This window comes from Mandrillus leucophaeus, unplaced genomic scaffold, assembly GCF_000951045.1.
Source record: "Mandrillus leucophaeus isolate KB7577 unplaced genomic scaffold, Mleu.le_1.0 Scaffold197, whole genome shotgun sequence".
NCBI classification, from domain to species: Eukaryota; Metazoa; Chordata; class Mammalia; order Primates; family Cercopithecidae; genus Mandrillus; species Mandrillus leucophaeus.
Window position 1 is genome coordinate 3,331,330 of NW_012101998.1, and position 15,003 is coordinate 3,346,332.

Below are 15,003 nucleotides of genomic sequence, written 5' to 3' on the forward strand. Positions count from 1 at the left end.
TCTTATCTTGTGCCCATTATCTGCCACGCAACAGGTACTGAATAAATGGTAATTACTATTATTTCTTGGTAATAAAGATAATTTTTCAAAATGATGGAGCTGTCTAAATGGCTTTGTCCAAATGTCTCAGTTCATCCTTGAAGACTTTTCCCCTTCTTAATCTCCTTCTTCTCCTTTCACAGACCTCCCCTACCAATAAAGTCTGAATTAGGTACTCTCCTTCTTGTTAGTACAGACCTTCTATGGCCCTCCATTGTAACTGGATTATTTGTCTCTCTTTCCCCTTAACTCTGAGTACTTGGAACATGCCTGAGCCCCAACATGTAGCATAGTGCTTAGCACCGAGCCTGAGAGGACTCTGTGCCTCCATGTGAATATCAGTTTGAGGGTGCAGGTACTGTGTGTCTCTGTTTGTGTCCAGGATGGTCACTCTAGGTGTCAGCATTGTGCTGGTGTACATATACCCTCTGGTTCTTCTCTCAGTTGGAAAATATTTGTGGATGTCCATCGCACCTTACCTGGTAATATTACTGCCAGATCTATGTTTCATTCCCATTCTCTCCAAAAATGAGTCGAAGACAGAAGAACAGGTGGGAACAAGTTTTCTTAGAAACTGTTATGAAGGAGGAGTCCTCCAACCCCACCCCCACATCTTTTACTATCTGACATGTTATCAGATCAGAGGCCTTCAGCCTCAGCAACATCTGGGGATTAGAGTGACCCCACACAGCTGGGGCCTCAGACTAAGCTGATCCATGTCTGTGGGGTGGAGGGGAAATCCTCCTGGGAAAAATATGTGCAAGGCCCTACAGGCCCAGGAAAGGCTGACCAAGGCAAGGTGAGTCATGGTGTTCTAAGCTGAATCTTTTGCCCATCTCACAGAAGCAGGCAGGAAGCACCACCATTGATCAGCTTTATATGGCACCCACTGTATACAACAGACAGACAAAGACAGACAGACAGAGCACACACCACTTCTAAGCTCAACACTGCTCACCAACTAGAAGCACCTCGGTTAAGCACATGTGAGACACTCTTGCATAGGAAAGATGTACTTTTTAAAGGAATGAAGAAGTATTTTGGCAAAACATCTACTTCCCTCTCAGGTCCGGGGTAAAGAGGGACCTCTAATTCTGAAGCTTCTACATGTTGAAAAATTTCCCCTTCTCAATGGCAGTATATACAGTAGCAAACCTTCCAAGTCTGTTGTCACAGCCCTCTACAGATATCCTGAATCTACTTTACAGGTGGGCAAACTTAGACTAAGAGACAGAAGGTAGCCTGGAGCAAGGGGACATTGGGACTGGTTCAAGGGGAAGGGAAACAAGAGGTGTCTCAGCTCAGCCAAAGACAGGGCCTCTGTCTACCTGGATTGGCAAGGGAAAGGCTCAGGTGGCCAGAACTCCCTCTTTCTTCCTGCCTGGGGAAGCAGTGGTTCCACAGGAAAGGCAGTTCCACTCTTGCTGGCTAGGGGGCCTCCTGGGATGGCAAAGGCCAGGGCGGACCTGAGCTCCGCCTGGGGCCTCTTCCGGGATGCACTCTGAGTTTGAGGATTGTGGATTGTGGGTTCACTGCTTCTATAACTTTCTCATTACCTGCATATGAGCCTAGACCTCAAATCCTTAATTATTTTTAAAAGGGAAGGGTCGGGGAGTGGCTTCAGAGGGAATGAGACACAGAACAATCTTTCCACAGCCTCCCTCTGCCTAGGCTGGGGCTGTCAAGGGTCTCCTTCACCCTGTCTCCTAGGGATATTTAAAGGCAGCTTTTATGAGACTCTATACTGTCTTTTTTTGTTGTTGTTTGTCTTTTTGTTTGTTTGTTTCTTTGTTTTAATTTATATAGATATATATATTCTTAAAAAAGCAATAGTCCTTTGGTCCCTAAACTCTAAGGAATGATATGATTTTGTAAGAAGTGAATCTGGGCTTCCCTTGTGGAGAAGCCCTTGGCACCCCCAACGCCCTCTGCTGGTTCCCCTGGACAGTCACTCTTCACCAGCCCTAGTTGCTCTGCCAGCCTGCGCTCTATGCTGCAGGCACAGAACAACCCACTTGATAAAAACAATCCTTAGAGTGGCCTTAGCCCCAGGCACCAGCCTTGGGTCCGATCCACCTCCGTCTGTCCGCAGCTGCTCCTCTGGGAAGGGCTGCTCAAGCGTTTCTGTGCTTTTCCTCTCCTTTCTTCTCACTCTTCCGTTTCTGTTGTTGTGTATTAATTGATAAAGAGAGAGAGAAGAAAAAAGGCAAAAATCACCTTGGAGGGCAAGACCAGAAGAGCAGCTTGCCCCCATCAGTGACATCTCGGGTGAGTGGCTGGACCTCTCTTCCTGAGGAGCAGGGCTGCAGCAGGACCCAGGCAGCAGCCCAGTCCACTGAAGCCAGACTTGAGTCCTGAGCAAAAGACCCCAACCCCACATCCCCTCCAGAAGGCTCCTGGGGTAGCTCAAAGTGAGGCAGGGCCATGTGGGCCTTCTGAGACAGAAAATCTCTAAAAGTTGCAGGCAGCATCCTATGGACCCATGACCTTGCCAAAAATGTAGAAGAACTTGGCCCATCTCTCTCTCCATCACCCACCAGGCCCTGCAGATTCCAACCTCTGAAGCATGTTTGCTTCTCTTCCTCCATCTCCATGTTCACTGCCATTATCTCAGCCCTTACTTCTAGTCCTTTCTCTGCTTAAGCTCCTCAACGGTTCTTTCTCATCTTCAGGATAAAGTCGAAACTCATGGCCTGAAGACTCTTGAAAACTGGCCCAGAGCGACTTTTCTAGTCTCATTTTCCAGCCTCCCGGACCCTCCCTACATACTCTCATTGGCTATCTCTGGAGTAGAACTGCTTCCCCAGGCAGAAAAGACTCTGATTATGTCTCCTAGACTACGGGGCAGGAATGTTGTCTAATTGATCTCCTTGGATTGAAGGAAAAGCAAAGTCACCATCTGAGGATTCCTCCTAGCTCCCAGCTCTTTTCTCTATCCCAGACTTTCTCAGAGGTGGGTGCCTCCAGGGTCCCAAAAGGAGGACCATCAAAGCTGGGAGGGCCTCATCACTCAGGCCTCATCTACCTGGGGTCCATCAGGGACTCACCTTTCTGTGGCTGGTCGGTGACAGCAGGTCAGTAAGGCCGGTTGGCATCCTTGGGCCGCTTTAGCTGGACCTTGAGCCTCTTCATGCCAATTTGAAAGCCATTCATTGCCTGAATAGCAGTCTGGGCACTAGTTGGATTGTCAAAACTAACAAACCCTGGAGGGTGTGGGCAAAGAGATTAGCTGGGAACTCTGCCTGGCAGGGCCTCTGACCCAGCCCCCTCCGGCCAGTTCCATCAAACACATACCCCTCCACTATTTGCGTACACACATGGATATAGAGTCACAGGCAGACGGCCTGAGATTCCTAAAGGTGTGATTCTTGGAAGGATAGGAGGCAACTCTGAGTGTGTGTGCAGGGTCAGTGTGTTGATCGGGATGTTTCCGTGTTTTTCCTGGCATGGGTTGGCTGTCTCCCTCCACAGCTCCCATTCTGGTCCTCAGAACATAGTTGGAGTCGGAGGGGATCTTTGGTCTCAGAACCAAACTCCTCCTGCCCTGGCCAGACTCCAAAGCTCTGACCTAGCTGGCCACATTCCCAGTGGACACCTGATCGTCGTCCCAGGTAAACCTGAAATAAAGCTTGTTCTTTTTTTTTTTTTTTTTTTTTTGAGACGGAGTCTCGCTGTCACCCAGGCTGGAGTGCAGTGGCCGGATCTCAGCTCACTGCAAGCTCCGCCTCCCGGGTTTACGCCATTCTCCTGCCTCAGCCTCCCGAGTAGCTGGGACTACAGGCGCCCGCCACCTCGCCCGGTTAGTTTTTTGTATTTTTTAGTAGAGACGGGGTTTCACCGTGTTAGCCAGGATGGTCTCGATCTCCTGACCTCGTGATCGGCCCGTCTCGGCCTCCCAAAGTGCTGGGATTACAGGCTTGAGCCACCGCGCCTGGCCTTTTTTTTTTTTTTTTTTGAGATGGAGTCTTGCTCTGGCACCCATGCTGTAGTGGTGCCATCACAGCTCACTGCAAACTCTCCCTCCCGGATTCAAGAAATTCTCCTGCCTCAGCCTCCTGAGTAGCTGGGATTACAGACACCCATCACCACGCCCAGCTAATTTTTGTATTTTTAGTAGAGATGGGGTTTTGCCATATTGGCCAGGCTAGTTTCAAACTCCTGACCTCAAGTGATTCACCTGCCTTGGCCTCCCAAAGTGCTGGGATTACAGGCATGAGCCACCCTGCCTGACCAAGGCTTGTTCTTAGCCTAAGCTTAGCCCCATCACTGGTTTGTGACCCCATTTTGTGCCATACATTCAATCTCAGGAAATCACTGCATTATGGAAGGACAATCGTAGGGTCTGTAGGGAATCCTTTATAGTCAGAGGTGGGAGAGGCGTAGGGGTAGGTTCTCAGCTCACCAAAACACTTGCTCTGGTTGGTGGCTCGATCCACAAAGACTTTAGCAGAGACAACGGCTCCAAAGGGCAGGAATGTCTGTATGAGTTCCGCATCACCAAACTCCTGAGGCAGGTGATAGATGAAGAGGTTACAGCCTTCGGGGCCTGCAGGAACAGTAGCAGGCTGGTTCAGGGGAGGGACCCTGAGTCCAGCCCCACCAGGCTCTGCTCTCCAGCCCCCAGTCCCTCACCTTCTCTCTGCTGCTGGGGCAGGGCTGAAGGCTGCTGGGGAAAAGCTGTGCTCACTGGGGCATAGGCCGACGGATAGGCTGCTGGAGACAGAGGTGGGAGTGGGCAGTGATCCCCAGGAGCCCTTCCCCAAGCAGGGCCCCAAGTGCCTGGCCGCTTTTGACCAATTCAGCCCAGTCCACCATAACCCTCACCCCAAGAGAGGTCGTTCTGGGGGTAGGAGGGGATGGGAGGATCAACTCCTCGGAACAGAGCCTAAATCCCCCACAACTCTCCCTATTTCTTTCTGGGGCCCTTCAACCTCCCCCAGGCCGCGTAGCGCCAAGTGAAACCTGCGTAGTGGTGCATCCCAGCGTAGGCCTGCTGCAGGGGGTCAGCCACGCCGGGGCTCTGGGCTGGGGAGAGAGGGGCGCAAGGCCCACGGTGAAGGCAAGCGGGCGAGCGGAGTGGGTGAGAAGCTCAGGGAGTGTGGGAGGTGGACGGCGGCTGTGAGAGGCAGCAGGGAAGGAGGGAGATCTCTTCCCAGGGAAGCCATGCCCTACCCCCCACCCCCCCGCTCCCCACTCCATTTCGGGGGGATTTGGGCGGAGCGGGGGGCCCACCTGGGTAAGGGGAGAGCCCGTTATTGTAGAGCGTATCGGAGCCCGGCTGGCCGTTGGTCTGGGGGGTCAGAGGGCCGAATCCATTGACCCCGATGGGCGCCGGAAGACCTGGGAGAGTGCCAGGGCCGCTGCCGGGCGGGGAGTTGGCTGCTGATGGCGGAAGAGGTCGGAGAGTCAGGACGCCGCCCGGCCCCCCCCGGCCCCTCCCCAGGCGCGCCCCAGTCCTTGGGCACCCTACCTGCCGCAGGCAACAGAGGAGCAGCCACCAGGCTAAAGGCCGCCACGTGCTGCATCTGGGCCGCCACTGCCGCCACTGGGCCTAGGCCTGGGCCCTGTGCCGCGGCCAGCAGGGCCGCCTGGTGCTGCAGGATCTTTGGGAGGAAAGATGGGCGAGAGTGGAGGGCCAAGGGGCAGTCAGCTGCCCGTGCTCCCAGCCCCAGGCCTGGCCCACCCACCTGCGCGCCCTTGCACGCAGGTGCCTGGTACCTACCGCCGTGGTGTAGGCGCCGCAGGCCCCTAGCGGCAGTGGCGCGGGGTGGAAGGCGCCCAGCTGGCCGGCCATCTGCTGCATCCGCCGCAGCGCGCGCTCCCGGTCAGTGTCCGCCAGCTTGACCACGAGGCTGGACGAGGCGCCCTGGGCAGGGCAGGGGAGACCGTGGTGACCGGTTCTGACCCTGGCCCCGGCCCGGGGCCGAGCGCCTTCCCCATCAGGTCCTTTCGCGGGGCACCGAGCACACTCGGGAAGGAGAAGCCCGTCCCCATCCCACTGGTCTCACCCTCAGCCCGGGGAATCCGCCCTCACCGCCATGGTCCGGCTGCCGTGCAGACCCTGGATGGCCGCCTGAGCTTCCCCTTGACTCCCGAACTTCACAAAGGCACAGCCTGGGACAGGACAGAGGGAGCGGGTGGCTCAGGCCACAGAGCCCAAAGAGTCATGTGGCCCAGAGTGAGGAAGGGTCACCAGGAAATCCCGGGGTCAGCTCAGGTCACCTTTACTGGTGCCGTCAGGACTCCGCAGGACCGTGCACTCCTCGATGTGGCCAAAGGGCTGGAACAGGCGTCTGACGTCCTCCTCACCCTGCTGCTTGCCCAGCATCCCCACAAACAGCTTTCGGTCCTCTGGGGACAAAGCCAGGAATGACCTGGGGACCCCAAGTCTTCCTAGATCCCCCAAGAGTAGCCCGAGGAACTTAGGAAGGTAGCTCACCAGTCTCACTCTGGGAAGCAGAGAGAGTGAGAAGGCCCTGGGCTTCCAGGGTTGGTTTTCATTAAGGGGCAGGATCTGGGGAAAGGATCTGGAGAAGGGAGTTCAGCTCAGCTTTCCCTCAGGAAAACCTGGGTCCTGGGGAAACCCAGAGAGTCTCAGGGCTGCTCTTGTGGGGAGTGATGCAGTCTTGATATCGTTGACTGGGTAGAGCCCTATATGCATGGTTTTACATGTTTGACCTTTCTGTTCTTAGAGTTTGGGAAATGCTGTTTCGGACCATTTCTGTAGTATTAAGTAAGAGGGTGCTCAGAGAAAGCCTTTCTATTCAGACTGGGTCCAGAGAAGAGAAGTACATCCTTGCTGGTCAGCCTGATAGTGCTGGCTAGAATCAATGCCCCTTCCTGCTCATATCAAGGAGGGTTCTGGATTTAGAAATAGCACACAAAACAGTCCTCTCATCCTACTGCCTCATCTTTAGGCACTGAGCACTGGCATGATGAATCCTTAACCTCTGCACCACATCCAACCTGGATGCCCCTCCCAAAGGCCTACAGAGAGCAGGACTTTGGTTTCCTGAGCCTCCAACATTAGCATTTTCCCTACTACAGTTGCTGAACCTCTGACCCCTTTCCTTAACTCCCATCTCCACCACCCTGTCCCTTCAGCAAGGTTCTAGTGCCGTCTCTGTATCCTTCCCTCTGATTCCCCTGTCCTCTTGCCCTTAATGCCTTCCAAAATGTTCATGCTATTAGAGAAAAAGTTCTGCCTGTAGACCTGGATTGCCATCAGAGAACCAGTCTGATTCCTCCCTGTGTCCACCCTTTTTATGGGAGTGGCAGAAATGCAGGAAAGGCATGCTGGGCCTGTGTACCTCGAAGAAAACTGGAGAGCTGGGGCTGGAAACTAGGGTTTTGTTGCACATCCAGCAAGTTAGGCCTCAGGAACACTCTCTGGGAGCCTGGGGTAGAGGGGTTCAGCCTGCTGTTAAAGTCTGGCTTTTTTCTCTGCACCAAGGTAAATCTCTGAATTTGGGATGGGGCTTGATCATGTAGGGGACAATACAAGTTGGGAGAGAAGGAGTGGATAGGAAACTGGCTTCAGGCTTTATCTTCAAGAGCTTGGAGTGCAGGAAAACCCATCCTAAATGGTTCTACTCCTTGACCAGCTTGACTAGGCAGATGGGGGTCCTTGGATTCTGAGTGCAGGGGAAACAAGGCAAGTGGGGGGGTCATAGACTGAAGCCTGGGTGACAGCAAAGGAAGAACAGACTGTTCAGAACTGACTGAAGTTAGCAGGGGAGAAATCTCCAACAAGACTATGTGTGTGTCCATATGTCACCCAGGTGGTGTGGGTGGCCTAGGTGGGTGGGTTTGGCCTAGGCTGCCCTGGGGATCCTGAGGTGTCTGTCTGTCTGACGATGCTATGTCTGTGTGGAGGGCAGGGGCTGCAGTTCATAAGAGGCAGGCAGAATGTGTTTTAGCAAAATTCTGCCCTCTGTCCAGAGAGGTACTACCTGATGATCCTTGGGGAGGGGATGGATAATGGACTTGTGGCTGGAATTCTGATGGAGGAAAGAAGGTCTCAGCACTGACCTTCTGTGGTGAGAGTACAACCTAGTGGGTGTGCTTTGCTTCTGCGGGTGTCAACCATAGAATAGTGCCCTTGGAACAGACCACTGGTTTCCCAACCTTTTGAAAAATCAGTGGAATACATTGTTCTAACATAAATATTAGGATGAAGCTCAAAATGTAAGAGAAAAGTAGAAACGGCTGTGACTGAAGCCAGAAAAGGAGGGGTGGAGTTCGTCTTGCTTGATCCTCCCCTAATACACCCTAGAGGGGCTCCAAGGAAAGCCCTTTGAAATTACTGACCTAGAAGATAGAGTACAGAGTTCCAGCTGGTGTATGAGGGGGGATCTGAGATCATCCTGTTCAGGAGCCTGAGAAGACAGGAAAGGTCTTTCATGAGTCTCTTGACCAACCTGATGGCTTTGCCTTGACATTGGAAAATGGGCTCATTTGGCCAGAGAATGAAACCCCAAAAGATCATGCCATTGTTCTAAGTTATTTTGGGTTGCAGAAGGCCTGGGAGAGGCTGGAGAAGAGTCTAGGGCCTTCATAGTTCCAAGGGGGGCTTCACAATGCCCTAATTTGTAGTGGAGCTGTGTCATTGGGTAGGGTCTGAAAAACGGTGATGGCACCCAGATAAGATGTCATACCACATGGACCAGAATCCAGGTAGCCCTGTGTAGGAAGAGAGACATCACAGGCTGAGATAGAGCCCATAAGACAGAAAAGAGGTTTGTACTGACAGTGGTGATCTGATCCTTCATCTGCTCTGCCTCTTGTTGCTTTTTCTGCTGATGGTGGTCAGTTCAAACTCATGTCATGACCCATGAAATTTTCTGATCGTCTTTTCCAGTGAGAATCTCACAAGTTAAGAATTTTCAACAGGGCACAGTGGCTCACGCCCATAATCCCAGCGCTTTGTGAGGCCAAGGTGGGCTGATCACTTGAGGTCAGGGGTTTGAGACCAGCCTGGCCAACATGGTAAAACACCATCTCTACTAAAAATATAAAAATAGCCAGTCATGGTGGCACATGCCTGTAATCCCAGTTATTCAGGAGACTGAGGTGGGAAAATGGCTTGAACCTGGGAGGCAGAGGTTGCAGTGAGCCAAGATTATACCACTGCACTCCAGCCTGAGTGACAGAGTGAGACTCCATCTAAAAAAATTTTTTTTTCCTTTTCTCTTTCAGGGTACTGACCCTATGGTTCTGGACTACTGGGATGTACAGAGTTTGGAATGGAAATGAGTACCTACCATGGGGTGGGCTCTAGGCTCCTGTTTCCCAGGTATCACCTTAAATCCTGGTATCGTCTTTGCCACTTTACAGGGACCTTGATTGTGTTTGACAGGAGGATAAGCTGGGTCACAGTGGTCATGAGCCTCAGGTGACCCAGAAATGGTGGGATAAGTTTTTTAAGAGACCCAGTCAAAGAGAAGTACATGCTGGACCCCTAAGAGTAGCCCCCCAAACCCACAGATCTAAAGGTTCTGATGGCTGATCATTGCATCCAGAGAGAGATGATGATGAGATATAGCCCAAATAATTCAATTTCCTCTAGGTCAAATTCTATCATTTTGGTAAAAAGTGGATGCTACAAGAGGCAAATCAGAAATGTCTGAATAAAAGTATCCCATTAGTGGTGGGTAGGATCCTAGAAAGATGGGAACATCAAACATAGAGGCTCAACCGTCCTGGATTGGAAGGAATTAGAAAGCAGCATCAGTGTAGAGTTGAGACATAGTTAGAAAGCCATATGGTTGAATGGTATAACTGCATTTTCCCGTTGGCAACTGATGTGTACTGCTTGATCTTCTATCAAATGCTTTTTGTTTTTCTTTTTTTGAGACTGAGTCTTGCTCTGTCACCCAGGCTGGAGAACAATGGCGCAATCTCAGCTCACTGCAACCTCCTCCTCCCGGGTTCAAGTGATTCTCCTGCCTCAGCCTCCTGAGTAGCTGGATTATAGTCACACGCCACCATGCCCGGCTAATTTTTGTATTTTTTAGTAGAAACAGGGTTTCACCATGTTGGCCATGCTGGTCTCAATCTCCTGACCTCAGGTGATCCACCCGCCTAGGCCTCCCAAAGTGCTGGGATTACATGCATGAGCCACCACGCCTGGCCTCAAAAGCTTTTTAAATCCAAAACAAGTGGCTTAGGCTCCCAGAGGCCCATCTCCATGAAGCTGCCTTGTGCAGCTGGTCATATAGGTCAGGGATTCGAATGCGGCAAATGATGGGGTTGACATCCCAGTAATCATAGCAGAATCAGTCCAGACTGCTTCTTCAGAAAGGGCACCAGGATGCTGTTCAAGGAAGGAGCCTCTGCCTCAAGTTGCTCCAAAGAAATTCCTGAGGTGTTCAAGTTTCTGGTTTCTAGGCCACTCACACCAAATCACCTCCATGTTGGTGAAATGTAATGATTGTAGGGACAGTGTAGGGAAAGGTCCAGCCTTGGGCTACCAACTACCAGACACATCCTAAAAATACTGGTCCATTTTTCGGTTTAAATGCCAACCCAGAAAGTCTTGCTGGTGGCAATAGTTGTATTATAGCAAAGCAACTCTCTCCTGATACTCTTAGTGATGACTGCAGCATAAGAAGCCACGGGGAAAGTGACGGAAGGAAGTAGCCAGGATGAGCAGTCTCCTGGCCAGATGTGACAGGCATCAGGAGGGACTTAAATTCCACACACACAAAAAACTGTTAGAACAAATAACCCAATTCAGCAAAGTTGCAAGAAATAAAATCGACACACAAAAATCAGTTGCGTTTCTATACACTAGCAATGAAAAATCTGAAAATGAAATGAAGTGAAAGCAAAAGCCAGTCACAGTGGCTCACGCCTGTAATTCCAGCACTTTGGGAGACCAAGGCGGGCGGATCACATGAAGTCAGGAGTTCGAGACCAGCCTGGCCAACATGGTGAAACCCTGTCTCTACTAAAAATGCAAAAATGAGCCAGGCATGATGGCATGTGCCTGTAGTCCCAGCGACTGCAAGGCTGAGGCAGGAGAATCTCTTGAACCTGGGAGGTGGAGGTTGCAGTGACCTGAGATTGCACCACTGCACTCTAGCCTGGGAGACAGAGCGAGACTCTGTCTCAAAAAAAAAAAAAAAAAAAAAGAGAGAGAGAGATGAAAGCAAACAATTCTATTTGCAACAGCACTGAAAAGAATAAAATACTTGGAGGCTGGGCATGGTGGCTCATGCCTGTAAACCCAGTATTTTGGGAGGCTGAGGTGGGCGGATCACCTGAGGTCAGGAGTTTGAGACCAGCTTGGCCAACATGGCGAAATCCTGTCTCTACTAAAAATACAAAAATTAACCGTGTGTAGGTGGCAAGCACCTGTAATCCCAGCTACTTAAGGGGCTGAGGCAGGAGAATCCCTTGAACCTGGGAGGTGGAGGTTTGCAGTGAGCCGAGATTGAGCCACTGCACTCCAGCCTGGGTGACAGAGTAAGACAGTCTCAAAATACATAAATAAATGATAAGATAAAATAAAATCCTTGGGAATAAACTTAACCCAGGAGGTGAAAGACTCATACACTGGGCCAGGTGCAGTGGCTCAAGCCTGTAATCCCAGCACTTTGGGAGGCCAAGACGGGCGGATCACGAGGTCAGGAGATCGAGATCATCCTGGCTAACATGGTGAAACCCCGTCTCTACTAAAAAATACAAAAAAACTAGCTGGGCGAGGTGGCGGGCGCCAAGATCTAGCCACTGCACTCCAGCCTGGGCGACAGAGCCAGACTCCGTCTCAAAAAAAAAAGAAAAAAGACTCATACACTGAAAACTACAAAATGTTGCTAAAAGAAATTAAGAGGTCAGGCACAGTGGCTCACACCTGTAATCCCAGCACTTTGGGAGGCCGAGGCGGGCAGATCACGAGGTTGGGAGTTTGAGACCAGCCTGGCCAACATAGTGAAACCCCATCTCTACTAAAAATCCAAAAAATCAGCTGAGCATGGTGGTGGGTGCGTGTAATCCCAGCTACTCAGGAGGCTGAGGCAGAATTGCTTGAACCCAGGAGGCAGAGGTTGCAGTGAGCCACGACCACGCCACTGCACTCCAGCCCAGGTGATAGTGTGAGACTCTGTCTTAAAAAAAAAAAAAAAAAAAGAAGAAGACACAAATAAATGAAAAGACAACCTGTGTTCATGGATTAGAAGACTTACTATTGCTAAGATGTCAATGCTACTCCAAGTGATCTAGAGATTTAATGTAATCTCTATAAACTCTCAATGGCATTTTTTGCAGAAATAGAAAAATCCATCCTAAAATTCATATGGAATCTCAAGGGACTCCAAATACCCACCAATCTTGAAGAAGAAGAAGAACTCCCTGTTTTCAAAACGTATTACACAGCTATAGCAATCAGCACTATGGTACTGGCATAAAGATAAATATATAGACATATGGAATAGAACACAAATCCCAGAAATAAACCCTCTTATATATGGTCAAATGATTTTTAACAAGGGAGACAAGATCATTCAATAAGGAAAGGACAGTCTTTTCAACAAATGGGGCTGGGGAAAATGGGTATCTACATGCAAAAGAATGAAGTTAGACTCTTACCTTTCACCATAAACACAAGATTAAATGAAAATGGATGAGTCCTAAATGTAAGAGCTAAAACAATAGATGTCTTAGAAAACTGAGGGGAAAAAGACTTCATGACTGGATTTGGCAATGATTTCTTGGATATGACACTAAAAGCACAGGCAACAAAAGTAAAAATAAATAAATTGGACTGACTACATCAAAATTATAAACTTTAACAAGGATATATTGGAGGGCAAAAACAAAAAACTAAAAAACTTCTGTCCATCAAAGGACACAACCCACAGAATGAGAAAGCAACCTCTGGAATGGGAGAACATATTTGCAAACAACATATCAAGATGAGAGGTTAACATCCAGAATATATAAAGAACTCGTGGCTGGGTGCGATGGCTCACGCCGGTAATCCCTGCACTTTGGGAGGCAGAGGCGGGTGGATCACAAGGTCAGGAGATCGAGACCATCCTGTCTAACACGGTGAAACCCCGTCTCTACTAAAAAAAAAAAAAAAAATACAAAAAATTAGCTGGGCGCAATGGCGGGCTCCTGTAGTCCCAGCTACTCGGGAGGCTGAGGCAGGAGAATGGCGTGAACCCGGGAGGCGGAGCTTGCAGTGAGCTGAGATCGCGCCACTGCACTCCAGCCTGGGCAACAGAGTGAGACTCTGCCTCAAAAAAAAAAAAAAAAAAAAAAAAAAGAACTCGTACAACTAAATAGTAACAACAACAACAACAACAACAAAAAACACCAAACCTTCTATTTAATAATGGGCAAAGGATTCGTATAGACGTTTCTGCAAAGAAGAAATGCAAATGGGCAACAAACAAAAGAAAAGATGCTCAAAATGACTAATTGTTAAGGAAATGCGAATCAAAACTACAATGCGATATCACCCACCTCACACCGATTAGGATGACTGCTATCAAAGAAACAGAAAATCACAGCGTTGGCGAGGATGTGGAGAAATTGGAACTCTTGCACACTGTTGATAGGAATGTAAAATAGTGTTGCTGCTATGGAAAACAGTATGGCAGTTCCTCAAAAAATTAAAAATAGAATTACCATATGATCTAGCAATACCTTTTCTGGGAATATATCCAAAAACACTGAAAGCAGGGTCTTTTCAAAAACTAATCTATATTTTTATTTCAATTGACCAATAATAATTGTATATATTTATGGGGTACAGTGTGATGCTTTGATATATGTAGACATTGTGAAATGATTAAATGGAGCTAATTAACATATTCTTCACCTTGCCTACTTATCACTTCTTTATGGTGAAAATGATTTAACTCTATTAGCAATTTTGAAATGCATATTGCATTATTATTAACTACAGTCTCCATGCTCTGCAGTAAATCACTAAAATTTCATCCTTCTGTTAAACTACATCCTGCTGTTTAACTTTCTATCCTTTGACTAACATCTCCCCTTTGTAACCCCCCATGATGCCCCTAACTTCTGCCAACCACCATCCTACTCTCTGCTTCTCTGAGCTCCACTTTTTCAGGTTCCACACGTAAGTGAGATAATGCAGTGTTTGTCTTTCTGTGCCTGGGAAAACAAGATCTTGAAGAAATATTTGGTACACCTATATTCATAACAACATTAGTTACAAAAGCCAAAAGGTTGAAGGTACCCAAATATCCAACAGATGAATGGATAAACAAGATGTGGTATACACATACAAAGAAGTATTATTCTGCCTTAAAAAGGAAGGAAATTCGGACACATCCTATAACATGAATGAACCTTGAAGATAGGCTAAATGAAATAAGCCAGTCACAAAAGGACAAATACTGTATGATTCCACTTATATAAGGTATCTAGAGTAGTCAAACTCACAGAAATAAATAGAATGATGGTTGCCAGACTGAAGGAAAGGGGGAAATATAGAATCATTTATTGGATATAGTTTCCGTTTTTGCAAGAAGAAAAAGTTCTGAGGATTGGTTACACAATGTGAATGTACTTAGCTCTAGCAACTGTACACCTAAAAGTGTTCTGACAATCAGCTTTGGGTGATCTGCTCTGAGCCAAGCCTAAGGAAAGCACCTCTCATTACCTTTGGGGGTAGAATGCATTTCAGGAAGTGAAGAGTTAACGTGAGGAAAGTGTCAAGTAGTACGGGTGAAACCGATCCAATCTTAGTTGGAAAATTCTTTTTAGAATTAAATTAGTCTAAGGACCAATAACAGATATGACTGTCAACTGACTGTGACAGAATAGTTGTTGCTAAGGTCTATTTCTGATTTAGGCCAGAGAATATGTCCCAGTACTATGAAATTCTGAAAATTCTACCGCGAAATCCAAGAAAAATGGCTCTGCTGGTAAGATAGTCATATATGCATATATGGTTATACTCAAAATCCAGGCTGACATCTA

The 15,003-nt window shown here is 48.7% G+C and overlaps 1 protein-coding gene across 3 annotated transcripts in view; it reads right to left on the reverse strand.

The window, feature by feature from the left end:
* Nucleotides 1-585: 585 nt before the first annotated feature.
* The window catches only part of CELF6 (CUGBP, Elav-like family member 6), a 34,922-nt gene continuing 20,504 nt past the window's right edge, over nucleotides 586-15,003 (reverse strand). Inside the window, exons 4-13 of one of the 3 annotated variants that reach the window (XM_011978603.1) lie at nucleotides 6,262-6,390; nucleotides 6,074-6,153; nucleotides 5,762-5,905; nucleotides 5,510-5,642; nucleotides 5,272-5,421; nucleotides 5,002-5,064; nucleotides 4,672-4,752; nucleotides 4,442-4,585; nucleotides 3,087-3,242; nucleotides 586-2,201 (exon numbers count right to left, since the gene is read on the reverse strand). In XM_011978603.1, the coding sequence (XP_011833993.1) occupies nucleotides 3,115-3,242; nucleotides 4,442-4,585; nucleotides 4,672-4,752; nucleotides 5,002-5,064; nucleotides 5,272-5,421; nucleotides 5,510-5,642; nucleotides 5,762-5,905; nucleotides 6,074-6,153; nucleotides 6,262-6,390 (1,052 nt within the window). In that variant the 3' untranslated portion in view covers nucleotides 586-2,201; nucleotides 3,087-3,114. The remainder of the gene's footprint in view (nucleotides 2,202-3,086; nucleotides 3,243-4,441; nucleotides 4,586-4,671; nucleotides 4,753-5,001; nucleotides 5,065-5,271; nucleotides 5,422-5,509; nucleotides 5,643-5,761; nucleotides 5,906-6,073; nucleotides 6,154-6,261; nucleotides 6,391-15,003) is intronic. The other 2 variants (XM_011978604.1, XM_011978605.1) reach the window with 2 other exon arrangements.